Source organism: Arvicanthis niloticus, chromosome 7, assembly GCF_011762505.2.
Source record: "Arvicanthis niloticus isolate mArvNil1 chromosome 7, mArvNil1.pat.X, whole genome shotgun sequence".
NCBI lineage: Eukaryota > Metazoa > Chordata > Mammalia > Rodentia > Muridae > Arvicanthis > Arvicanthis niloticus.
Window position 1 is genome coordinate 65,641,132 of NC_047664.1, and position 26,789 is coordinate 65,667,920.

The 26,789-nt window shown below is 43.8% G+C and overlaps 1 protein-coding gene across 3 annotated transcripts in view; it reads left to right on the plus strand.

Moving 5' to 3' along the window:
* The first annotated feature begins 325 nt into the window (after nucleotides 1-325).
* Tbc1d1 (TBC1 domain family member 1) overlaps nucleotides 326-26,789 on the plus strand; it is a 180,973-nt gene continuing 154,509 nt past the window's right edge. Inside the window, exons 1-3 of one of the 3 annotated variants that reach the window (XM_076938528.1) lie at nucleotides 326-460; nucleotides 860-1,104; nucleotides 10,400-10,908. In XM_076938528.1, coding sequence (XP_076794643.1) covers nucleotides 10,492-10,908 — 417 coding nt within the window. In that variant the 5' untranslated portion in view covers nucleotides 326-460; nucleotides 860-1,104; nucleotides 10,400-10,491. The other 2 variants (XM_034508887.2, XM_034508890.2) reach the window with 2 other exon arrangements.

Here is a 26,789-nt window from a genome sequence, read left to right on the forward strand (position 1 = left end):
GTGCTCCGCACGCAGGGAGGGAAAAAGCGCGCGGTCCGGGCTCTGCGTCACTCCCCGCACCTGGCCAAAGATGGGTTTAGTGGTGGCTAACCCGCGGAGGGCACTTCAGCCCGGGTGTTTTCCTGAGTCCCCGATTTTCCTGCCTGGAGTGCCGGCGTCCCATCCTGCTTCCGTTCCTGGTTTCCCCCCTCCTGCCATTCGACCCCAGTGCAAGAAGGATGATGCGGGGGAGGAGGGCTGGTGGCTGGGTGGCCTGCGGGTATGCTGCGCAGTGATCTCCCGGTCCGATTCGGAGGAGTGCATGCAGAGAAGCAGGATTCCTGCTGGAGCGCAGGCTCCACTGCCACCTGCTGAGAGCCTCGGAGGCCAAAGCAGCCACGGGCAGAACTACCTGCTATAAATAGGCGGTCAAGAGTCCGGTGTGTGACCACACATCCCGCCGCGAGGGCCATAATCACTTGTGAGCACGCGGGGAATATTCTGGGCCAGGACTTCGCGCTGATGGGGCTGCGATCCTTGCACCTTCCCCGAGCTCTCGTGGGGTGGCGCCTGGTGGCCCCTGGGCGGGCTGAGGATGGACCGCTGGGGAGCGAGGGGAGGGAGGCCGCGGAGGACCCGCACTGCAGCAGCTGTTGCTCGCTTGTGACTCGCCAGTCTGGGCCGAGTCGCCTAGCCAGAGTCCCGTGGTGCGTAGGGAAAGGGAGGGCATCTAGTCTTGTTCTTCGTTCCCGGGGGACCCACTAGGGAGATCCCGGCTGCTGTCCCCCTCCCCCGCCCCTGCTTCCCCCGCGCTCGCCCAGCCCGGGAGGAGGAAACGCAAGCCAGCCGCGTGCAGACACCTCCTCCTTCTCCTCCTCAGCTGCTGTCGCCGCCGCCGGCCACACCGCGGTGCCTGTTGCTGCAAGCCACCTCGGACCCGCCGTCTCTTCAACCCGCAAGAGAAGCAGAGACTGTGGAGCGATCCCCACCCCAGCAGCGTGGGGCGGCAAGAGCGCAGCCAGCTGAGGACCATGGACGCCCCGCCCGCCCAGGCCATCTTCTGGGTGCCCAGGAGCACCTGCGCGCCCCAGCTCAGACCGGAGTTCTGAGCGGGCCACCTCACTGGTAGGTTCCACCTTGGGTTCTTAGGGTGCGGGGTAGCCCTTCACCTCCAGCATGCCCCTGAGCTCCCTTGCTGCAGAGAAGGCGCGGTCCCGCCACCCAAGGGCGTTGCTGTTGGGTCTCTAGGGGTGCTCTGGTGGGGGAGGGGGAAGAGGCAGGATTTCAGAGCCACCTTGTTGTCCCCTGCTTGGAGGGAACCGAAACCTTGATGCTTTCTGTGCTGCGACTAGGGTGCTCAGGTCTCCTGCTCCTCTTCCTCGCATATCCCGCCTCCCCCTCCCTCCCGCCAAATATCACCCGGGCGAAAGTGTTTGTAAGGCATCCAGCTTGGACGAGGCCGGTCAGAGTGACCCCAAGCCACCTTTTGAAAGTTCAGGGTACTTTGCAGCGGTAACTTTGGCAGCTTCTCGGTGCACGCAACATTTCTTTCTATGGGCACATCCTGTGCTGGTCGTTTTGAAACCCGGCTTAATTGTTTTCCAGCAGCTTCCGGGTTGCTACGTGAGTAAGAGGCTCTCCCCAACTTCACAGGTTGCTGTTTTCTTCTTTTCTAAAAGATGCGTCGTTTTGTTTGAAACCCAGCTAGGTGTGGCATTCCCGGTTGTGATTTTATTTTAAATGACTTGTTCTCCGGAAGTTGCTTAAAAAGGAAAAGAAATTGAAAGCGATGATTGTTCCTCTCAGCAAACGTCTTCAGCGCCTTGGTACTGATGATGATGGCAGGCATTCACCTCCTACGTACACCTCTCCTTCGTCCTCTTAGTGACTGCTAGCGTTCTTTTATTTAGAACCAGGTGTTGGAAGGGACTTTTTGAATGACCTAATTTAAATGGGTCACACCCAGGAAACTCAGCTGTCTCTGCAAGTCTAAACGTCTATACTTTTTGCTTTGCACCTACGTTGATAAAAGAGCCCTTTTAAGCCCCTTAGAAGTGAAGTGGGATTCCCATGAGTTGGAGAATGGCCGCGTTTGGGCTTTATTGTCTGTGGAGCCTGCTCAAGGTGGAAGGGGTGTGATGGGAGAAGAAAGGGCAGCTGTACCCAGGGGTAGGAATGCACCTTGCAGCCACTCTTCCCGGACTCAGTACCTTTGCACTTGGCTGAGAGCTTCCCAAGGCAGGCAAGTTCTTTTCTCCTTTCTCAGCATTCACGGGTGGGGGTGGGGGTTCCCTTCGGCAGAATCAGTTCCTCCCTGGGAACCCTGAGGATTTTCTTAAGGAATCAGGAAGATACATGGAGAGGCCATAAGCAGGTGCTTTTCAACTGTTGGAGATGGGACGCTGGGCCTCCGATGTGCCTGCTTTTAATGTTCGTTCCTACCAAGTTACAGGAGCCAACTCTCTAAGTTTATCTGTTTATCTGTAAGTAACTATTGATGTGCCATGAGCTACTGAATCGTAGATGCTGCAGTGAGTTAGATGGGACCCATTAAAAAGCCTGCAGGTATTAACTGAAGACCAAGGGACCAGTTGTGGAGCAACAGACAGTCTAAAATCAGCAAAGGACCATTAAAAGGGATGCTTTTATTTGGTGGCTTTGTTCAGTCATTTACAAACCAGTAGAAAGCTGGAGAAAGCATTGGTGTAGTTCTGGCTTATCAATACCAAAGGAGAGCTTTGCAGTGGGCCTCCCTGGCCACAGTCTACCCTTATCTGTCCCACGGAGAGCTCAAGGGTTCCCTGATAACCCTTCTAACATATAAGACCAACATTGTCACAGTACCTGAGGACAACTGGAGGCAGTGGGTGGCTGGAGGATCCCTGACAGTGCCCTAGCCCTTGACCATCTAGTCTTTGTTAATCTGTGATCCTACATTCCCAGAAGATCTGGACTAAGAAGCCCACAGCCAAGATGCAGAGCCAGGTGTTGGTGGGAGCGACTTCTTGGCTCATTATTTTCTAGGATGTGCCCCTAGAGAAGGACGACCTGACTGTCCCTCCCCCAACAGCTATGTGATAGACTGAGGGACAAGGAAGACAGCAAGGATGCTCACTGAGTGCTGCTTTAAATATGCTTCTCTTTTACCTCAGCAAATGAAAACCGTCAGAATCACCCCATCCCAGTAGGCCTCAGTCACCAAGGTTTCTATATTCTCAAGAAAACTTAAAACACTTATATGATCTTGTGGGGACTTCTGTGGGGGGGTGGGGGTGGGGTGTGACAGTTATTTTGCCTTGCCCTTTCTGGGTCTGCTTTACTGCCCTTCTCAAGTTTAACGACTGAGGTAATCCCAGTACTTGATCTGTCTCTCAGCCTTGTCAGCCCTGTTCTGTTCTTGGACATTAAACTTGGCGAAGCATAATCTGTTCATTAAAATGACCGAAAGGCTCCAGCCGCAACAAGAGAATGCAGGATCCCTACCTATCCCAGGTGCTAAGGAACCGGACTTTGGACTCTATCTTCAGAGCTGCTCCTATGCAAACTGGTTTGCTGTCTTGGCCCCTCCCCCCTTCCTTTTCAACCCTACACTTCAGTAAAAATATTTTAAAAGAAGATTCTTCACAAAGGACATGATGGTTTCCACACTCAAGGGTTTTGATATTTTTCAGTCCAAAATTCAGTTGGATTGACTTGTAGATCTAAAGGCAATGGATCCCTTCTCAGACTGCAAACAGATAGGAAAGTTTTGGATTGTATGAAATAATCCTAACGCTTAGGCTTTAATGGGATCAAGAAGAGTGTGGGAACTATGTCTTAGTACTAACAAATATAATTGATTCTGAGTTTGATGTCACCATCGAGATAACAGCAACCAGTTCTCTCTTACAAGATAATACCTATCTTGGGTGTGGTGGTGTATCCCTGTAATCCCTAGTTCTCTGGAAGGAGGAGGCCCAGGAGGATCAAGGTCGATTTTGGCTATGTAGTGAGTTTGTGGCCTTCCTTGATTACAATTGATCCTCTCCCTAACCCCCCAAACCAACCAACCAACCAAACCCCACCTAAAGATAACAAGGTCACCGAACTTCAGCAAATCATTATTCATTTCTTAACAGGGTGGTACACACCTGCAATTCCAACTACTGTAGATGCTGAGGCAGGAGGATGGAGAATTGGAAGCCAACCTAGTTAATTAAGCAATGTTCTGTCTTAAAATGAAAAGCAAAGAGGACTGGGGATATAGCTCAGCGTCGGAGTGTTTGCCTAGTGTGGACGAGGCTCTGGGTTCAATAACTAGTATAAAAATAAAAACATAATAGCAAAGCAAATATTATATGGAGTAAATGAATCTGTATTTCCCAAGCAAGACAAGATTTATGGGCTTGTCAGAATTTATGAACATAAACATTTAGAGTACTTAAAACATGCCTGGAACCTAATAAAATTACTGCTATTTATTATTATGTTTACGTACTTTATATTTTAACTCTGATGTTAGGCTCGAATTTCTAAGGCCATGGAGAATTTAGGTAGAACAAACAAGCCACCCCAATTAAAAGATGCTTGAGGGGTAGCGATACTATTTGAGTGAGAACAGGAGTTGTAGAAGACAGGTCGGGATTCAAATCTTGCCTTCACCATTTATTAGGGAGGTAACCCCTTCTGTGAAATGGGAAGATAAAGTTGAGCCATCTCAGTTGTGGGCATCTGCATCCAATGTCCAAGAGGTGGTTAGCTACAAGTGTTCCTCCAGCAGTGAAGGGTAAGCACAAACCCAAGTGCCAAAAGAGCCAGGTTCAAAACCCGATTCTGTACTTAAGCATTTGACCTTGGCAAGTGACCTCACAGTCTCTTCGCTCAGTTGTCTGTGGTGGCTGTGAGTTAAGTCAGCACTCTTTTGCGTTGACTGTTGTTACTACTCAAAGCAGCCAGGCAGGAGGGAGGGTTATTCATAACCTGTATAACAAAGAGTAAGATTATATAGGAAGGGCTCAGCAGGCTACAGGACTGGCTTGAATTAGCTGTGACTTATATAAGAAACCATTCCAAAGTGCCATCACTTGACATGTCAAATTAAAGAGGCATACCCCTACACTCTCCATTGAAGATGATGGAAAGGTTGGGACCACTGGCTTCTGTAACTCCATGTCCATCTCTGCAAGGATCATTTTTATCTAATCACTTCTCTGGCTAGAGCCAGAAGAGTGACAGCTGTGTTCTTATGTAGTGCTCATACTGTGTGTGTAAGCAGTGGTCATACTGTGTGAGACTGGAATACAAGGTTGCAATACAGTTCTGCTCAAACCCACTTGATTAGAGCACTGACTTATAGGAAAAGAGTGGCCCTCCAGAAACTTAATGCTTCTTCCGAGGTTCCTCAATAGCTAACTGATGTTGGTTATTTCCTAACCTGGTTGGGAACTAGAGTCCCCCCACCCCCACCCCCACCCCCACTCCCCTTTTCTCTGCCTCTTTCTCTTTTGTCTTAATCTTTTTTTGTGTGCTACTACAACTAAAATACCTGAGGCTGGAAATTTTGATGTTCAAGACAGGGACTCAGTGTGTAGCCCTAACGGTCTTGAAACTCACTATGTAGACCAGGCTGGCCTTAAACTCAACAGAGATCCACTTGCCTCTACCTCCCAAGTGCTAAAAGTAAAGGCATACACCATCATACCCTGTTGGCTGGTAACTTTTTAAAAGTGGGGAGAGCCTATTTGGCTTACAGTTCTGGTGAGGAGATCCTAACTGGTTAGTTTTTTATCAACTTGACACAAACTAAGAATCATCTGAGAAGAGTGACTCTTGGTTCAAGAACTGTCATTATCAGATTGGCTTGTGGCCATGTGGAACATTTTTTTATTTGCTGACTAATATGGGTGGGCACAACCAATTGTGGGTGGGACTATCCCTACTCCAGTGGTTGTAGGTTGTATACTAAATCAAGTTGAGCAGGCCATGGAGGGCAAACCAATAAGCAGTATTCCTCCATGGTCTTGGCTTCAATTCCTGCCTCCAGGTTCCTGTCTTAAGCTGTTTCCCTGCCTGCCCTCATTAGTGGACTGTGATGTTGAAATGTAAGCTAAATAAACCTTTCCCCCTCAAAGCTGCTTTTGGTCAGTGTCTTACCACAGCAACAGAAACCAAACTAGGATGTCAAGGAACAGACATATGGTAAAGGCACCCAGAGTGTAACATAACATGGTGAATAGCATCAAAAGGTCGAGTAGCAAAGCAGGGGGTGGGGGTAGGGGAACCAGACCCCTTTTGTGAGAACTAATATATTCTTACAGAAGTAACTCACCACGAGAGGAGTGTTTATCTCTTCATGAGGGGGCCTCAATCTAAGACACTAGGATCTACCTCTTAAAGTTTCTATCCTGTTCTAACACCACCACTTTGGGTGCCAGTCTTCTTGAACATGACCCTAGGGCATCCACCCAAACCACACTGAGCCCTGGTACCCTTCTGCCAACATTTGGGCAGGTGACAGCTGAAACTGCCCAGGCTAACTATTGAAAAATTCCATCCTACTCTCTGTGGTTTGCTGGGATGGGGTGCTATGGAGCCAGGAAGAAAGAGTTTCCACTGCACAGCTTTTGAACCCTGGCTTCTCTTGTTCCTAGCCTTCATGTACTTCCCCCACATTTTCGTTCTTCAATTGAAGACAGAAGCAGCTTTATATCCTCACACAATGTGGAGGACATTTGGTATCCTGCATTATGGAAATTGCAGTCACCAGATTTTTAGAAACAGAAGAAACTTGGAGATGATCTTATTTTATTCTCCTATAAGAATAAACTTCAGATTTGGAGAAGTTAAGAGACTTGCTTTTTAAACTTCACTCTTGAAAGTGTTCTTATGGGGGAAATGGAGGTTCTTTCCAGCTTGTGGATAGGAGTCAGGGGCTTGGACTGTCCCAAATCTGTCACTTAATTTAGACAAGCCACTTCTCCAGAACCTAGTCACTTCGTCTCACATATGAGGGAAGTTCCTAAATGGCTTACAAGGACCTGGCTCTCTTTAAAGTTTTATGATCCTAAGTGCATCCTTTCAGGGGTAGCTGATCTTGTCAACAAGATTATTGAAAGAGCTCCAGGAAAAGCGTGCCCTGTGTTTGGGTAGCTATGTTTAAAGGTTATCCGGGAGGCTCAGGCTTGTACACACATGACTCTACTAACAAGAGTCTAGGAACAGGTCACAATGTTTACTGCTGTGGGTACAAGACAGAAGGGACCTCACAATAGGTGGTTCACACGTGAGTTTAAAATGCAAAATATTCGCTCCTGAAAGTGAGATGGCTTGGAATAGTTCTGAAAGCGATGTGGTAATTTGCTAATACTATGAGATATTTCATTTATTTCGTAACACTTTTGATTGAAAAGTAATAATGATTATTTACCTAGCCTAAGTTATTCTGAATCTTGTTGTGTTAGTTACTTTTCTTGTTGCTTCGACAAAATACCAAGCAGAAGCAACTAAAGGGGGAAGACTTCGTTCTGGATCATGAACTCAAGAAATACCAATTTGTCATGGTGGCCAGAGTTGGCCAACCTGTGTTGCTGTGACTGACAGGAGGAAAGGGGTCAGGCTGCATTGTGGGAAGTGTGGTGAAGCTCTTTACATCTTGACAGAATGGGAAAGGCGCATGGGCTGAAACCAGAGGTAGATATAGCCTTAGTATCCTGTCCCCAGCAGCCATCCCACTTCTGTCTCCAACAGCTGGGCCACACATCCTGAAGGTCACACAATTTTCCCAAACAGCAGCATCCACTGCTCTGAACAGGAGCCTGTGGGGACCAGTTCATATCCAAACCATAACACTTACGTTAGAATAATCTGAGTTATTCGGAAATAATTGTGTGTGATATTGAGCTTCTGTTTGATGCTTTTTCTAAGCAGTATTAAGGTCTAACTGCCTTTCATAGGCAAGCCATAATCCTACAAGGCTGGTTGGAAGGCACGTACCCAAAGCATTCAAATACTTTTGCCAATAAAATGGCAGAGCTAATTTGATGAGTGATTGTTCACTGAGGGACTGAAATGACAAGAAAGTGGAGAGGGATTTTTGTCATGCCTGTTACCACCTGATTTATAAGTGCATTAGCTAAAATAATTGATAGGTCTCAGGCCTGCCCTTTGTGCTAATTCTAGAGTTTCTTTAAACACGTCTTGGGATTAGCAGCTGTCAACAGTTAGAACGTAAAGTAGATTCAGTTACAAGATTGGACGTCAAGCCAGGCTTTTACCTGTAAAGGGGGAGAGAATATTATTTACTGGATTATAGGAACTTTAAGGCTATCTGTTACATGAAAGGCTGTATACTAGAGAATGAGAAGGAGAGACTCCCACTCTCATAAAATATTTTCAGGCATGAAATGATATATTGATTTATTGTTGGAGGTTTGAATATTTAAAATGAAAAAAAAAAATCCAACCTATAGCACTGGGGCTTGAGAAGTTCCTCAGTTAAGAGTGTATACTGCTCTTTAGAAGACTAGAGTCTGATTTCCAACACCCACTTTGGGTGGCTCACAACTGCCTGTAACTCCAGCTCTGGGGAGACCTGATACCTTTGACCTCCAAGGGCCCCTGCTCATGTGCACATAGCCACACACATACTCATAGTTAGAAATAATAAAAATAAATCTTGAAAATTAGTCCTAAGCTATGTTCAAAATACAAAATGTTACTTTTAGAACACATGCATATATATGTATGTACATATATAGGAAGTAAAGAACAGACTTCATTTCTATCTTAGAAAAGGTTTAAAATTTGAATATTGATTTTTCTAACCCCAAACCTTAACAGTTTATAAAGCTTACAATCCTGCCGAAGGATGCCCATTCAGACTCTTAAAATAACCACAATGACGACGCTCAGAGTTCAGTAACAGAAAGGACATGTCGCTGGAGGCTCTGACTTACTAGGAAGAAAGAGGCTGTGGTTGCTTCAGCAGTGATGTAAATATTTAGGCTGGAGTCAAAGGATGAGAGTGGGGCTGGTTGAAAGACGATTCTTCCCTGTGGGTCTCTAATGTTTCTACACATCTCCTGAGCAGGGACACCGAATGCCTTTGTTCTGAACTACATTTCTCATCATGATTCTGCCGTCAACATCTACAGCTGATAGAAATAGTGACTTCCTCTGGTGCAAGGTAGATGTCTCCTCCCCATAATGGAGTCCCCTAAGCCCAGCTTCTTTGACTGGAAATTCACTGTGACAGGTGTCATCAGTCCCGTGGAAGTTGGGAAATTAGCATCAGTGCTGACTCTGGTCATTGCTGATAGTCTTTTACCTTCCACGCAGGAATCTTATTTCTTCTCTCAGCAGTTTAACTGTGGAGGCTTGCTTGTCAGCTGCAAGTGCGTTCACGTGCACATACCCACACACATATGCATAGTATGTGTGTGTGGCCCCTTACAGTCAGTGATACGTCTGATGTTCTAAAGAGGGAATGGAACATCGTGTACTGTGGCACCAGTCCACGAGAAACCACATCTTAGTTGGGGAATGTGACTGGTTCTCCATCTTAAGAGCCAAAAAGTGTATGGAAGAGGACATTAGAGAGAATACAAGGCTTGGGAGTCCAAGAGAATCTTCATGTGTAGAGCATATGGCATGTGATGACGGGTAGAATAGCAGAAGCATTCCCTCGGGGAAGGAAAGGTCAGATATATTTATATGGTAGAGTCAGGACTGATGGGATCGGGAAGGAATCTCGGAGACTCTGGCCAGTACTGTTGTATCCGAAGCCATAATGATGCCAGAAGGTCCATGTGGTAAAAACTTGGTCTTTGAGAAGCCACTCCTGGGAGATGATGGGACTGTTAAGAGGTGAGCCTTCTCTCTCTGTCTCTCTCTCTCTCTCTCTCTCTCTCTCTCTCTCTGTGTGTTTTATTCACTTTATGTATGAGTGTTTTGCTTGTATGTATGTCTGTGCATCCTGTGCGTGCTTAGTGGCTGCAAAGGTGAGCCGGAGGTGTCAGATCCCCTGGAACTGGGAGTTACAGATGGCTGTGAACCAACATGTGGATGCTGAGAACTAAGCCGGGTCCTCCAGAAGAGCAACAAGTGGTCCTAACCTCTGAGGCGTCTCTCTAGCTCCCCTCCCACAACATGCCTTTCTCCCCCTGACACTATGAGACTCATATTCTCCAACAGAATCCCAGGAGGGTCTTTGTGTCCCACATTGAGTGTGACAGTCACACCATTTCTAGGTTAATTTTAGGTGTAATACAATTTCAGGAAATCTCATTCTAGGCTGGGTTTATTTGGACGAATATCCATTTCTTCTTACGTTTCAGTTTCGGACTGTTAAATTCTGGAATAACAACTCCGCAAGTAGCTATCGCTGTGGCTTCATTAAATTCTAATACCCTGGTTTTTTTTTTTTTTTTTTTTTCTCCCCCAGGATTCTGCCCTCAGAAGCATGTGAAATAGATTACTTCATTTAAAGTAGGAAAATAGTAGCAGGTTTTCCTGGCTCTCCAGACCTCTCCCGGGATGGAGGCAATCACATTCACAGCGAGGAAGCATCCGTTCCCTAACGAGGTCTCTGTGGACTTCGGCTTGCAGCTGGTGGGCTCCTTGCCTGTGCATTCTCTCACCACTATGCCCATGCTGCCCTGGGTGGTAGCTGAGGTACGAAGACTAAGTGGCCAGTGCTCCAAAAAGGAGCCTGGGACAAAGCAAGTCCGCCTTTGGGTTTCACCCTCCGGACTGCGGTGCGAACCTGACCTGAAGAAAAGTCAACCGTGGGACCCGCTGATCTGTTCCAGCATCTTTGAGTGCAAGCCTCAGCATGTTCACAAACTGATTCACAACAGTCACGACCCAAGCTACTTTGCTTGTCTCATTAAGGAGGATGCTGCCCATCAGCAGAGCCTCTGCTATGTGTTTAAAGCGGACGATCAAACAAAAGTAAGTTGAGATGGGGCTCAAATGATAACTCATGGGCGTGTGGCCAGAGTTCATTAGGTGCCAGGGTCGGGATGCTCGGTTCAAGTGTACGGGGAGTAATGAGAAAACGCTGCCATTATGCAGAGATTGTTTAACAGAATTTGGGACTTATGGGGAAAGTTTATAGTGTTAGTTGAAGGATGTTTATAATATATATTTAAAACGATAAGCTTTGGAGTTCAAAAATTCAACAAGAACAAAAAAAAACTGACTAGAATTATAGATAAGAACTGAATTATCAGGACTCATGTTCCTCAAGGCGTTTGTTTTAAAATGTCAGTGTCTCTTTAATTGCAATGTGCATGTGAGCCATGGATGATGGGGGTTAAAGTAAAAAAAAAAAAAAATCATAGCTCAGTGCTTGGTTCCCAAGACTGCGTTTCTCATAAACGACCAGGTGAAGGCCAGGCTATTCCATTGCAAACACGTTTTGAGTAGCAAAGTTCTAGATCGCTAAAAAAAATAAGTTATTAATAAACCACTAAGAAAAGTATAGTAATTCAAAACCATATAAATACACTTTTTAGTCCATTTCCCAAGGCACAGATAACATTTACTCATACGAAGGTTGTCGAGAAGACAAAGAGCTATGAATCTAAGTTTTGATACAATCAGGTCTCTTTTGTGCCCCTTTTCCTGTCACCAACTTCTAGTCAGAGCCAATCACCCCGATATTACGATGTGTCTGAGGGGAATGTATGAGGTAAGGTCAACATTCTGCTATTTCCTGCCTATTTCTGCTTGCATGGTGACGAGAATTATTCGCAGTTTTATTGCAGGGCTCAATTCAAGTCGCTCCTCCACTCCATGAATATCAGCACATGTAAAAATGAAAATAGAATCTATGTAGGTACTTTCTCAACTGGACCCATGGAGGAAACTATAGTTTAGTACAGTACACAAGAGACAGTCACGGGTCCCACAGCTAACCCCACGAGTGGCTTGAGGAATATGTCTGCTGTCTCAGGTACTAGGCATTAGCACCCTGATGTGACTGGCGCTGTAGGTCACTGGTACCCATTGAGGATGTTAAGGAATGCACAGTACCGTCTGTGGTTCTCATGTAACCGCTCATCCTCCTGCTTCCGCCTCCCACAGGCTGGGCTTATAGGAGTGCCCCCACTATGACCAGCTATGTTTTCCTAATTTCAGGTTTTCAAAATGTGAATAGAAATGCCAGCATTGTCTATTGCTTCCTACCAGGTTCTTTGGCATACTCTCCAGGGTGTAAGAATATCATTTGAAAAGGAGTGTTCTTGATGCCAAGTATTACTTGACCCTCCACAGCCATAGGCTTCGGGTCAGTGGATTCAGCTAACAGCAGATAGAAAAATATTTGCCAAAAAGTTGCAACCATGCTGAACATGTACAAACACTCTTTCTCTTGCCCTTAGCGCTCTGTATAACAATTCACAGAGCGCTGGCGTTATGCCAGGCATTACAGGCAATCCAGAGGTTATTTGAAGGATGTAGGAGTTGATGTGGAGGCTGTTTGCAAACTCTGATATTTTGTATGAGAGACTAGCGCATCTGTAGGTTCTGGTGTCTTATGAAGGATCCTGGAACAAGTTAGGTCCCCAGAAGATGTCAAGGGACAGCAGTGGATTTGAGGAGTTTCTCTTTTGATTGCTCCTTTTTCTTACTGACTCAGTGGTTGCTGCTCTGACTAGTGTCTCAGAGGTCATTAGCAGAAGCAAGAAAGGCAGCAGATGTTCCAGGAGGGATCAGGTCAGTGGTGCATGTCAAGAGCATGACGAACAGGCAGGATGAGGTCTAACACATGCCCTGAGAGGAGGAAGAGGGTTTGTTTGTTTGTTTGTTTGATTGATTGAGTAAAGCTGAGGTGAAGCTAAAAGCCACCACCTTACCCAATACCCCAGTACCATAAATCATGTGATGTTGCTGTGTCTCATCTCAGATAAGCCCCACACATCCACACTTGAAAGTTCAGAGAGAGTAACTTCTAGATTCAAATCCTGTCTCTGTTACCTATAAACTGGGTGTGTTTGCTCATCTGTAAAATGGGAATGATTATAGTCATGATTTCATGCAGTTGCTGGGGGGGGGGGAAGGCGTGTCAAGTGAGGTAGAATGGGAACCAAGACTTGAGTAGGCTGGCTTGAGTTTATGAGCCGTTGCCTAGCAGATATCCCTCCCTGGCTTCTATGTCAAGCACTGCCAAGAAAAGAAAGAAAACAACCATAGTCATAAGCATTTATGGCCATGAAAAGTACTCAAGAGAGCTTTAAAATTATATTTTATCTATTTATTTTGCGTACACTTGATGGGGGAGGTGTATATGCCATAGAGTATGAGTGGAGACCAGAGGAAAACTTTGAGTTGTTGCCTCTCTTTCTACCTTATGGGTCATGGGGATTGAACCCACATTATCAGGCTTAGCAGCAAGCTCCTTTACCCACACAGCCATGTCCCAGGCCTTCGTCCTCAAGAAGGTCTTATAGAGGCAGATTAAGTAGCAATTTCACGCCAAGTGTTTGGAGAAAAGAGAGCGTTTCCTATGGAAGTGTGAGTCTTCAGCCCTCAGGTGACACGTTTGTCAGACTTGACCAACATTTTATAAGCTCAACTTCCACCAAACTTCCCAGATATCTGTGAAAAGCGCTGACCAGTCACTTGGACACCTGACGAGAGAGAGAGAGAGAGAGAGAGAGAGAGAGAGAGAGAGAGAGAGAGAGATTTATAACAAAATTCTGTAACCGAGGCTTTTCGTCTTGCTCCATTTAGAGAACTAGCCTTTCTCCTAAATATTCTAAAATGCCATCTTGGTAGTATAAATTAATTCTGCAGCTCTTTTTGGCTTGTGTACAGTTTTCACCAACATGAGTTGTCATTAGAGTGTAAATTGCTGCTATCCCACTCATTTTATTTGAGAGAGTTGTTCACAACATAGCTACTTAAGTCAGGCATTTTGTTCTTGTCAGAAATAAAACAGTAAATGACAGTGGCCCTGATCCTAACTGACATATCCACTGTGTTCTCGAGCCACCTCGAGACACGTCTCCTAACAGGATTATCTGTTGCAGGAGCATGCCAACCTTCACTGGCATTCATTTCTCTTGACTGTTCTGTAACATTTGCTCAGAGAAAGAATTCTCCAGATTAAGGCGTCTTCTAAGTGGATGAGGTCAGCCTTGATCATGCTTGCCAAAGCAAATGTACCTTTAATGCCATGGATATAAACATAGAACTCCTGCTTGAGAAGAAATCCCTTGATCAGCATTGAATTAACTTGCTGCAGAATATCTACGACGAATAAGCAGAGGATTTATTTTACAGGTAGACCATGATAGGGCCTGTTCCTTGTGTGTTCCATAGAACATTCTGGAATGGCTTCACAGAGAAAAGTATCCATGACCAAGTAGTATCTGAAATGTTTTTGCCTGAGGGCCAATGTTTCCTTTTAAATAGTCATTAAGTGGGTCAGGTGTGGTGGCATGCTTCTTTAATCCAGAGCCTGTGAGGCAGAGGCCAGGTAGATTTCTGGGAGTTTGAGGCCACTTGGTCTACATAGGTAGAGACTCCCCAACCCCCTCTGGTTTTTCCAAGACAGGGTTTCTCTGTGTAGCTCTGGCTGTCCTGAAACTCACTTTGTAGATGAGGCTGGCCTCGAACTCAGAGATCAGCATGCCTTTGTTTCTCAGGTGCTGGGATTAGAGGCCTGTGCTACCACTGCCTATCTGAGATCCCATCTCAACAAAGCAAAGTAAAAGTTATCAAGTAGCCTAAAGAGCATTAGTTTATGTGGCTCGTGTCTATTAATGCTTGCTCTATTAGAAATTAGAGCTGAGATATTACAAAGATACTGACTTTATTTAAATGGAAAGGCAATGAGTTCCTTATCTGTTAACATAAACAACATTTTAGGGATTGTAGCTCTATTTTCCAAAAAGCCTTTAGCAGTGAACAGTGGCCAGACTTTATTGTTTCTGATCTCTGTAATGTCTGTTTAAGAGAAGATGGCAGGTCCCTTGTAGCTGCTCTCCATCCATTCTTTTGTAGTACATCATTTCTATCGACTATCTGAAGAAAAAGTAGCTTCAGAAAGATGGGTAGTGAATGAACAGAGAAGCCACAGTCAGCTTTCTTTAAAGCTGCTACAATTCAGCAAATGATCTTTCTTAAAGTTTGGCTGCAGTGTAAAATCTGAGTCCACGCAAGGCTCTCTACACACATTCTGTATTAAAATCCATTGGTTTATCCCTGTGCTTTTATGCATTCATGATTCTGCACTATCGTGGACTGATTCCTTAGAAACTACTGTCTCTTTAAGTAACATGGTGTGTTATGTGCATGTGTGTGCAAGCGTCCATGGAGGTCGGAAGAGGATATCTGGTCTCCTAGAGCTGGAGTCACCAGACTTGGGTTGGGAACTGATTTCAGGTCTTTTGGAGAACAGTAGGCACTTGTCACCTCTGAGCATCTTTCCAGCCTCTAGATAAGAGTTTTGTTGGTTTTACTCATATGTATCTGTGTGCCTGTATGAATGAATAAATGCCACATGTGTGTCGATATCCTCAGAAACCAGAAGGGGGCATCGGATTCCTCAGAGCTAGACTCATGAGTAGTTGTGAGCTGCCCCTTGTGAGAGCTTAGAACCGAACTCGGGTCCTCAGGTAGAGCAGCAACACACTGTCTTATCAACCGAGTGGCCTTTCCAGCACCATAATGGTGCCGAGTGCTTTTAATTGCTTCTTATCAAATTGGAACACAGCTCTACAAATACTGTTTCTGGCTCTGCTTCTGGTCTTCTGGATTTGTTGTCCAGTCTGTGCACAGCGTGGGTGTTTAATAACTATGACAGCACGGGTGTCACTGGTGTGGGGGATGTTCCTAAGCTGCCCTTTTCCATTATTGCCAGGAGATTTTCATCATTGCAGCTTCATACCTCTGTCTCCTGAGAAAGTGTTCCTTTTCTGTTGCTAAAAGAGTTGCTAAGTTTGAGGGGCTGATGCGGGGAAAAGGGTTTAAGAGTGGGGTGGGGAGAGGGCCGGGGAGTGATGGTTGGGTACCTTGTAGGAGATGCCTGTCTAGAAGTCAGCTTGGAGAAGATAAATGATGCTGGAGAGGATGGATTTGTATACTTCTTACAGCCTAGGAGAGAAAAGATTGTCCTTTTTTATGGCAACTAAACTACAGTTCTTTTAAAATTTTCTCATTTTTTACTTTCTGTGTACGTGATTCAGTGTGTGCAGGATTGTATAGAGCAACCTTATGGAGTTAGTTCTCTCTAGCTTTACTATGAGTTTGAGGGATTAAACTCAAGTTTCCAGGCTTGCACTGCAAGGGTCCTTACCCACTGAGACATCTTGATGACCCATAAACTACACTGCTCAGAGGTGACACAAATCTCAAGGTAAGCTGTGTAGGCACCCTTACAATAATTTAAAGTCTCTATAGTCAGTCATAGACTTAAAAAGTAATACTGCTACTTTTTACCATTTCTGGTACAATCCAAAACAAAAGAGTGTATCTTCGATTGAGACTCTCTAAGCTCAGCATCTTTCTCAGGAGCCCCATGGGGACTAAGAACACCCCCACCCCTGCTCTGGGTTACCCTGCATTAAATAGGAAGGTGGTCTGAAATTGGTTTTGGCAACTGTTTAGACTGATACTTTAGTCCTCCTGGGTTACTACCTTTCTCATTGCGTGACAAACAATTTCAAGAGTGAAGGATTTAGTTCAGTCCACAGTTTAAGCAGGGACAGAGTCTATTGTGACAGTGACAGTGTGGTGGTAGGAGTGTGTGGAACTGGTCTCATTGGCTCCACAGTCAGAGAGCAGAGAGAGAGAGATGATAGTGTTTTCTCTCACCTTCTTCTTTATATTCTGTCCTGGATCCTACCCATCAACCCTATAAACATACTGCCCACCCTCAGGGAGGGGCTTTCTTCCTCAGTTAAACTTGGAGACGTCATAGGTATCTTCATGGATATCTGCTGAGATGGGTTTCCTTGGTGATTGTAAATAATAAGGCAACAATGAACCCTAACATCAGCTCACTTATATTAAAGCCGGAGTGGCTTTGGCTACTATGTTACTTAATTTAAAACATTTAAAGTTGTTTCCTTCTGGTGTTAGCTTTGTTTACATTTTACCCAAGGCCAACTTGTGCTAAAATTTCTGCATCTGGACCAGGTCTGGTGGTGCACACTTTTGTTTGAGCTTTGTGAGTTTGAGGCCAGATTGGTCTATAGAGCAAGTTCTAGGTCAGTCAGACATACATAGTGAGACCCTGTTTCAAAATAATCAAATCTGCCATCTGTTTGGAATTTTAAGATATCAACTTATTATCCACACTGCAGTTTTCAGGACTCTAAAGAGAGCCTGGCTACCAGTGGGCCTCCTACATGGCTGCTCTGTTTGCCAGTTTAGAACTCTCCTAAGTGAAGACGGGCAAAGGCTATACCATTGAGCCTTGTGTCTCCAAGTCCAATGACTCTGAAGAACATAGTATACATTTTCAGATACTCTTAACCAGTCTCCCTGCTACTGTGGCTTTACCTGTGCCAGCTGTGTTCGGCTGTTTGTCTCTCTTTTTACTGTTCAGGAAAGGGTTCTGAGAAGGTTTCTTAGTCACGTTCTGAAGACTTTTCACTATCCAATACCGACTCATTCTCTGAAGTTTCCCTTGGAGTGGCTTGTCATCTAGGACTTACTGTGTAGTTGCAGGGGACAGTGTAGTATCCATGCCAGCTAAAGCTTAGTTGACTGACTGTCAGGCCAGACAGAAGTCGACTGCCGAGTGCAAGGGTTGGCAAGGGATCTTCTCATCTATAAAAAGAATGTCCAGGACTTGATGAACTCTGAGGTATTTGTTGGAAGGTTTCTGCTCATGACACTGGATTGATTACATAATTTATTTTTGACTTTGAAAAATGAGTCTGAAGGCTTTAGAAGCATGGGCTTCAGGAGATATGCTCCAACTTTAATTCTTTTTAAGTCTTTTTTTTTTTTTTTTTTTTTTTTTTTTTTCCCAACATGAGCCGCTTGCCATTGCCTTGCAGTTTTATTTGATGTGATGAGTTAGGAACATTGATTCCTAACTTGATTCCTTGAGTTTGACAATTGTTTGTGAAAAATAAATTTATTCCTAAAAATAGATTTTACAAGGATGTTGAACCTAAAGTTAACTTGTATCATAAAAGGACATATTTCTAGTTTAGACCTTTCCTCTTTAATAGAGTAGCCACATGGCTACTGAGCCCATGACGTGTGGTGTGGCTGTTCTGGAAAGAGATGCCCGTCAGTGGAAGTACCACAGATACTGAGGCACAGTTTGAGAAACAGAATGCATGATATCTCAATAAGATTCTGTGATGGTTATGTATTGAAAATATGTTTTGTATATTCGGGATTAAATTACATGGACCAAAATTAAGTTTCCCTCATTCGTTTTATCATTTTCAGATGTGTTTACCAGATAATTTAAAAATACATGTTTAGCTTACATTCTGTTTCCATGGGTTAGTATAGAACTAGATTTTTTTGATATCTTTTATGATTTGTATCATAAAAGGACATATTTCTAGTTTAGACCTTTCCTCTTTAATAGAGTAGCCACATGGCTACTGAGCCCATGACGTGTGGTGTGGCTGTTCTGGAAAGAGATGCCTGTCAGTGGAAGTACCACAGATACTGAGGCATATCTCATATGACAGATACCATAGATATCAGGTGACCTGACAGTATTTCTAGAAATAATCTCCTCATTCGTCACAGAGAGGCCACAAGTTCCCCTTCTTTGATGCTTTTATTTGCTAATGATAGGGTATTCAGAGACCTCTAGAAAGGTCATGTTTCAAAGCTATGGCCTGTTCTTGAGTCTAGCAGTGTGTTGGACTGTTATTTTAGGAAACACATTACCTGGAATCACTAGGAATACATCCCAGGTAATTCTCATTACCCAGAGTCCACTGACTTTATTCTTGTTTCTTGCTTCTCCATCCAGTCACCTGCCTGAGCTCTAAAGGAAGAAGGTATCACCACTAGACTTTGGTACTCAGCAGAGTCAGATGCAAAGGAGGACATCTGTGATAAACTGAGTATGGATGGAGGAGAATCAATGTTCCTAATTCATCACAGTCAGGCAGAGGGAATTCAGTCCAGGCTTCTCAGACTTTCAAAATTTTGAATGGATTCCTCAGCACTGGTGTGTGTGTGTGTGTGTGTGTGTGTGTGTGTGTGTGTATCCCTGGGCATCCCATGGCCCAGTCATGCTTACAGGGGACATGCGCTGTCACACCTGTCACACCCCCTGAGCAGGTGCATGAGTTCACAGATTTTTCCTGTCATCAGAGTTGTGTTCTGAGATGGCCCCTTTTCTGACCACCCTGCCTGAGCTTCTTTTCCCTTAGAACCGTAGTTCTCAACCTGTGGGTCATGAACCTCCCCCCCCCAAAAAAAAAAGACCAGAGAACACAAATCTTTACCTTATGCTTCATAACGGGAGAAAATTTACAGTTATGAAGTAGCAATGAAAATAATGTTACAGTTGAGGGTCACCACAACATGAGGAACTGTATTAAAGGGTTGCAGCGTTAGGAAGGTTGAGAAGCACTGGCTTAGAGTCTCCTTGGAGTAATGCTCACTGTCTTAGTCCCCTGAAATCTGCATGGCTCTCTTCTTCGGGTTTTAATGCACATACCCTTGTCTTGGCATTTATTGGTGGTAGTTGAGAAAAGGACTTCGGTGACCGACCGATCTATGTCTGACAAGGAACTTGTCAGTTAAGTCTTCTCAGCTGCAAAACTGACCCAGTCAGTACCTTTACTCATTCTAATACAAAAGTACTTTTTTGTGACTATAGATATATTTATTTTCAATGTCAAAAAATTAGTCTAAAATGTTAGAAGTGGGGTCTTGAGAAGTGGCTCAAAAGTTGAGAGCACTTGCTGATTGTTATCAGACCATCTGGGTCTGATTCCAAGCACCCACATAGCAGCTCACAACCACCTTAACTCCAGTTTTAAGGAATCTAACACCCTCTTCTGGCCTCATTGGGCAACTACACATGGTGCAGGATATATATGTAGGTAAAACTCAAATACACATAAAATTTTTTAATTAATTTTTTTTTAAAGTTAGAAGTAAAAGTTTCTCTGTAAACCAGACATGGTGGCACACAGCCTACAGTCCCAGTACTGGAGAGGCAGAGGGAGGTGAATCTTCAATTTGAGGTCAGTCTGGTCTACATAGTGGGTTCTAGGCCAGCCAGGGCTGAAACAAATAAACAAAACAGCTTTCCTTTACTGGCATCTCCTAGGGAAACCAACATTAAAACCTCGGTGTAAATCATTATAGGTATACACTCTTATTTATAAAGTCAGATCTCTCTATAGGAAATCATTTTGTATATTTTGCTACAATCCGGATTTTACAATAATTTCCCCACTCCTATGTTTCTCCCATTTCCCTCTTTTGTGATTGTTTCTTTTGGATCTGTGTTATAGCTATCTCCAAGCAGATGTAACAAACTAATATGGATTCATAGACACATGCCCCTCCCTCTTGGAAGCAAGGCAGAAGATAATCCCCTTAACAGTGGGTGTGGCTCAGAGCCTGTGGTTGCTCTGTGCTACCTCTCTGAGGTTAACTTTCGAGCCAGAGATTACATTTTAATTAAGATGGCATGCCTTAGTGGGATTCAAAGCTTAAAAAGACACAACTGGAGACCAATTGTACATGCAAGAGAATAAATGTCACGTCCAAACGATTTCCATTCTGCAATCATCCTTTCTACATTTGGATTTCTAGAATCTATTCTTGCCTCCCTCCTTCCTCCAAATTGTAGAGTGCCTCGGGCCTGTCTATGACAAATGAGGGGCCAGTCAGTGACTTTCGCAATGAGGAATAAGAAAAGGAAAAAATAGCATTGTTTTATGTCAAAAAGTGGCAGCTAGCACTTGTGCTTTATAAAGACGATAAAATTAGACCAAATAAGATTTCAGATTTTTCTTTGGTTCTTATGTTGTACATAGTGACAAAACCAATATAATCATGGTGAATTTCTGTTTTTTTCTTTACAAGGCTTGCTTTACCGCCTTTGTCAGTCTCTAAACTGATGTATAAAAATATACTTCATCTACCTATTATCCGTGATGCAGTTGTTCTTGCTACAGACAACACAGACTTTTTAAATTGATACAACGTTTCTGGCATATAAAACATTTTATAAAATGCTAGCATAATTCAGTGTAAATTGTCAAGAGTTGTTAGATAATATTTCCCTTGTGACTTTCTATGACTGTGTACTTAATACTTTTTAAAGGGCCTTTTAAAACTAGGAACATGAGAAGTAAAAAGGCTGAAAGACAAAAAAAAAAAAAAAAAAATGCCCAAAGAACTTTTAAAGTTAACTTTTTAATTCAATAGGGAGTTTCCATGTGATTGTTACTGGGGAAGGAACAGCTACTTGAATTTACGCTTCCTGTGTGAGAGCTTCTCAGAAGAACTCCTGTAAATGTAGAATCTTGGGGTCATTTGTTTAAGTCCATGCTTAGATAAGTGGATTCGGTAGTTTAACAATGCAAGTGTTCCCTCTTCTGTCAGTGCTAAGTGACTATGTCAGTGTGGACACAGACACAAGAGGTTTTGTTGTTTGCTTTAAAAACTTTTTCTAGAGAGGGGACTAAGCCTTAACAAGTGAGAAAATCTACATTGATTTCATGACGTTCAGTTGTAACTATCATCCCTTGAGCTAACAGAACATTAAGACACAAGTAGTTGTTATTGTTATTCTTATTCTTATTCTTATTATTCTTATTATTATTATTATTTTATCACAGGCTCAGTGTTTTCTACCTTGCTTCTTTACTGCTTGTCAGAATTGGTTTGTTGCTGTGGGTGGGCTTTGAGGTTTCAAAAGTTCAGGCTGCTCTAGTCTCTCCTCTCTGCCTCCAACTTTGTGAAATTTCCCAGCTACCACTCCAGAGCCTTGCCACGCCTGCCTGCCTGCTGTCACGCCTCACCGAGATGGTCATGTATGTTATCTGAAGCTGGAAGCAAGCACCCAGTTAGATGCTTTCTTCTATAAATTGTCTGGGTCATGGCGCCTCTTCCCAGTGATAGAAAAGTAAGACAATCATTTTGTTATTATTGTGATTTTTTTTTTTAAGGATAACCTCACTATGAGCCTTTCGTGGCCCTGAACTCACAGAGATCTACTTGCCTCTGCCTCTTGAACACTGAGATTAAAGGTGTGTTCCACCACACCTGGCTTCATTTTGTCTTCATTTAAACTGCAGGGTTTTTTTTTTTTTTTCTTGCCAATCTTATAGCCTATTCTACCAGCATCTTTCAGTACATGCACAGCTGTTTTCTTACATGAACCTAGCCTGGAAGTAAGCGGGGAAGAAAGCTTTGTATCTCTAATCACTACAAGGAAGACACGTAGTCATTGTAGTCAATATGAAGAAAAAGTATAAATACAGAAAGGAAACCAGAAAAGAGCCTACCATCTTGCCACTGAGAGATAATTAAATGTTAATAAGGTGATACAACCACCTTATTAGAAAGTATCTAAGTAGTTTAGGATAAATGTAATCTGTGAAACAAAAGAGAAACATTGACTCTAAAAGTGTCCCACCCACCTCTGACTTGTTTATGTGATTCAGTTCAGTTGCCGTTGGTTTAAATCCTTCTGCCTGGAGGGCGTTCATGCTGGAGAAGGAGCCAGATGGCACCAAGGGGTGGTACTTCTCATTACTTGTCATCACCAGGAGAAGATGCTTCATAATCTGTCTGCATTAGCTGTAACTATATAGATGAATATGTAACTATGTAACTAATGTGTGTGCTTTGGAAGGAAGGTGCCAAGTGAGGAGACATGCAGGAAGATCTCTCTAGGGAGGGTCAGCAGTGAACATTTCACAGCTAGCACAGAGGCAAGGGTAATTCAAGTGACACTGGGTAAGCATCAGGACAAGCATCCCTCCCATCATACCTCTATGGGTCCTCTGCTTTCTTGTGCTCTTCCTTGACAATTAGCATCGTTCCCAAGGAGAGTTTGGAACCCCTTGTGAATGAGGCAGGCTCTTTCTTCTAGGTGGAGCTTGGCAGATGGAGTCACAGTGTGCTCATTTGTCATTTGCTTCCTTAGTCCCCTAGTTCACTGAACAACACACGGTACTCTATTTCTTTTTGAGGCTTGCTCTCCTCTGGGGATGGGGGTGTTATGGATATTCTAGATATAAAGTGATACATCCGTACTTGTGAGTCTTGGCAATGTGGACTTTAGTGTAATTCAGATCTGTTCTTCCCATGCAATCCAAATCCCTATGGAAAGCTTCCTGCACCAGAACACCCTCAACACTGTCAGCATCAACTCTGTTAGAGAAATGAGACCCTTAGATAGTCCTCTCATCCTCATCTGCAGCTATTGCAAGGAGCCTTCTCTGTATAATCACTTGACATAGTTAATAATATGATTACCAGTGATTTAAATTAATGTAGAAGTTAGTAGGGCAAGAAAAAGATAGCTAAGTTAGTTCTTTCAGGTCTGGGACCCCATTTAAAGGTCTCCTGGGTCTTGATTTTATTTTATTTTATTTTTCATTTGAAAGTGAAGCTTTCTTTTTTTCCAATAACACAAATCTATTGTCCTGTCTGTCTATCTGTCTATCTATCTGTCTACCTATCTCTCATCTATCTATGAAATTTTGAAGTCTTTGCCCTTTAACTTATGAGGACTGTATTTACCTCTCCTTTAAGCTGTTTTTACACATCTCTTCTATCTACTGCTTTTGTATTTTAAGATAAAGACTCACCATTCTGGCCCTAAATTTGATATGCAGTCATGATGACCTTGAACTTTTGTTTTGCCTGCCTCCTCTCCTGAGGATTGGGTTATAAACATCTACCACCAGTTCTGGTTTATTCGGGTTCTCTACAGAGCGAACCACATCCCCAGCCTTGTTTACCGCTCCTCAACTCCTGCTTTCTTTGGAGTCCAAATCCACAATTCCCTCGGGAGGCAGACTTTAGCTTAACTTCCCAGACTTTAGCTTAACTAGGATGATGTTTTTGTAAAAGCAAAAATAGCCCATTCTTTTGTTTTACACACAGTGAATGAATTTTTCATGTTAGAAACAAATCATTATGCCATTATGCAAATGAAATATAATTTTGTGGAGGTGTGTGGTGTGGAGTGAAGCAGAACCACTTAAATACAAACCTTTATGTTTTCATCTGCCAGAAGAACTGTTACAATATCGTTAGATCAAAATCCAGGTCTGTATTTCCTCTCACCGTGGCTGTCTACATGCACGCAGCCACATACTTGTTTAAGAACCTGGAAGAAGGTACTAGCCTCTTTATGACTCAGTTTCCCCAGCTGTAAAATGGGACTAAAGCCAGTTCTAGTATCTCCAATTGTCAAAAAAAAAAAAAAAAAAAAAAAAAGAAGAAGAAGACTAAATGAGTTAGAGTTAGTATGTAGACAATGCTTAAATTGGCTTGTATTAGTAAAACCTGAAAATTAATATCATTATCTCTGAAAGCCCAGTAAAATTGGGCTACACGTTTTTATCATGTTTGCTTTGTGTGTATATGTGTGTACTCTGTGTGTACTGTGTGTGTGTGTGTGTGTGTGTGTGTGTGTGTGTTTGGACCCGTGGGGCGGGGAAGGTGCATGCTTGTGGCCTTGTAGGTGTATATGCCTGTGCACAAGCATACAGAAGTCAGAGCACGATAACAGGCATCTTCCTTTTTCATTCTGTTCTCTGTCTCCTTAAGACACAGTCTCTTACTCTACCGGGAACTCACTGATGTTGGCTACCCAGGCAGCTCTTGGGATCCCCTGTCTCAGCTCTCCAGTTCTGGAGTTACAGACATCTGCAGCTGTGCCACCATTTTTTTTGTGTGTGGGTCCTGATGATTCAGCCTCAGACCCTCATGCTTGCAGAGTAAGTGTTCTTACCACTGTCATACCTCCCCAAGTCCCGTGTTTCACTTTGTGTTTCAGATTGGCCTGGAACCTGCAATCCCCTGCCTCAGCCAGCTTAGAAATAGGGTTGTAGTGTGCACCACCATGCCAACTTTTTGTTTGTTTGCTTGCCTTTTTTGTTTTGTTTTGGTTTTTTGAGACAGGTTTCCCTGAGTAGCCCTGGCTATCCTGAACTCATTCTGTAGACCAGGCTGGCTTCCAACTCAGGGAGCCACCTGCCTCTGCCTCCCACGTGCTGGGATTAAAGGTGTGCGCTGCCATCACCCAGAGCCATGCTAGTATCACTTTTAAAAAATGTCTCCAGCAAGGTTGATTGTGATGACACCTGACTGAGATGCAAACAGACTGAAGCATTTTGTTTTGTAAACTTTTGAGAAATGAATTGCCCTAGGTGCTTTGTTTTGCCTCTTGTCTTGGCAAGGTTGACATCAGAGTCAAAGTCCATGCAGTGAGCAGAACTGGCTGTTTTCTTTTCCCATGTGATTGCTGAGTCTGCTGCTGTCAGTTCCTGTGGCAAGGTCCTGGCTCTGTTTGAATCTTGTGCAGCCCGTCTGGCTCGTTCTCTGTCTTGCTCACTGCAGGGAGACTGCCAGCCCTTAAAGTGTGTATACTTCTGAAAATTTGGATCATGACTCTGTAGCTTGTCTGCACACAATAAACATCCACCCTGGGCAGTTTTCTCCAGGGCTCTTTCTGAGACAGAAACTGCTCTAGTCAGGAATACTGTGTGCTTCTCAGTCAGAAGCCAAAATGCCACTAAAGTATAAAAAAAAAATCCAACTTTGAGGGACTCCAGTGTTTTCTGTTGTAGAAACAGATGCTGTTTGACTTTAGTGGTTAGGTCATGTGGTCACTGGCTTCACTTTCTACCCTGCTATACTTATTGTAGACAGGAAACTTTTGTTTCCTTTCTTTTTTTTTTTTTTTTTTTTTTTTTTTGGTTTTTTTGGTTTTTTGGTTTTTTCGAGACAGGGTTTCTCTGTATAGCCTTGGTTGTACTGGAACTCACTCTGTAGACCAGGCTGGCCTCGAACTCAGAAATCTGCCTGCCTCTGCCTCCCAAGTGCTGGGATTAAAGGCGTGCGCCACCACCACCCGGCATTTCCTTTCAAAATTAAATATATATATATATATTGTATTTGAGTGTCCTAAGCCAGAGCCAGAGTAGCAAAAGGTCTTAATCATTGAGCCATCCCTCCAGCCCCTAGGCAGCTTTTTGAAATCTAGGCTCATACAAAGCACAGGCAGAATTCTTTGAAGTGGTTTGGTCCTGCCTGCAAAGCTTCAGAATGGTGGCTGAAGAAACACCCTGTTCCTATCATAGTCCTTTTGATTCGTAACAAGTCATGAAGAAATTGTAAGTAGGTTCAATGGAAAACCACATTCAGTCTAGTGTCTCTTTAGACTTTTCAAAAGATGGTTTTGGTTTTATGATACTGAGAATCCAGCCCATGGCCCAAGCCTCTTAGATATGAATATTCCCCTAGTGAGCCCAACCTGGCTTTTCCTTCCTGTATGTGGACTCTAACGTTTCACATCTGTGTGCCAGGTTGCCTTTAGGAGCAGAGGGCGTCATAGGTAACTTATAATACATGAAATCCAGTGTCCTGAGGATTAAATATTTTCTGACAGGGGTAAGTGATGATCACAGTTCTAAGTTGCAGATGAAAGTGAAAGTGTGGGTAAAAAACCCTGCAGGTCTAATTGTTAACATCCACTAACTCACTGGATGGTGTGCTATAAAGGGAGGTTCCTCAGCCTCCTCCCAAGAGCGCTACATGTACCCCACCCTGAAGCACATGACGATGGCACCCTCTAGAAGAGCAGACCTTTGTGCTCACTGCAGACCAGTGATGGGGGGTCCAGGTTTTCCGGCAGC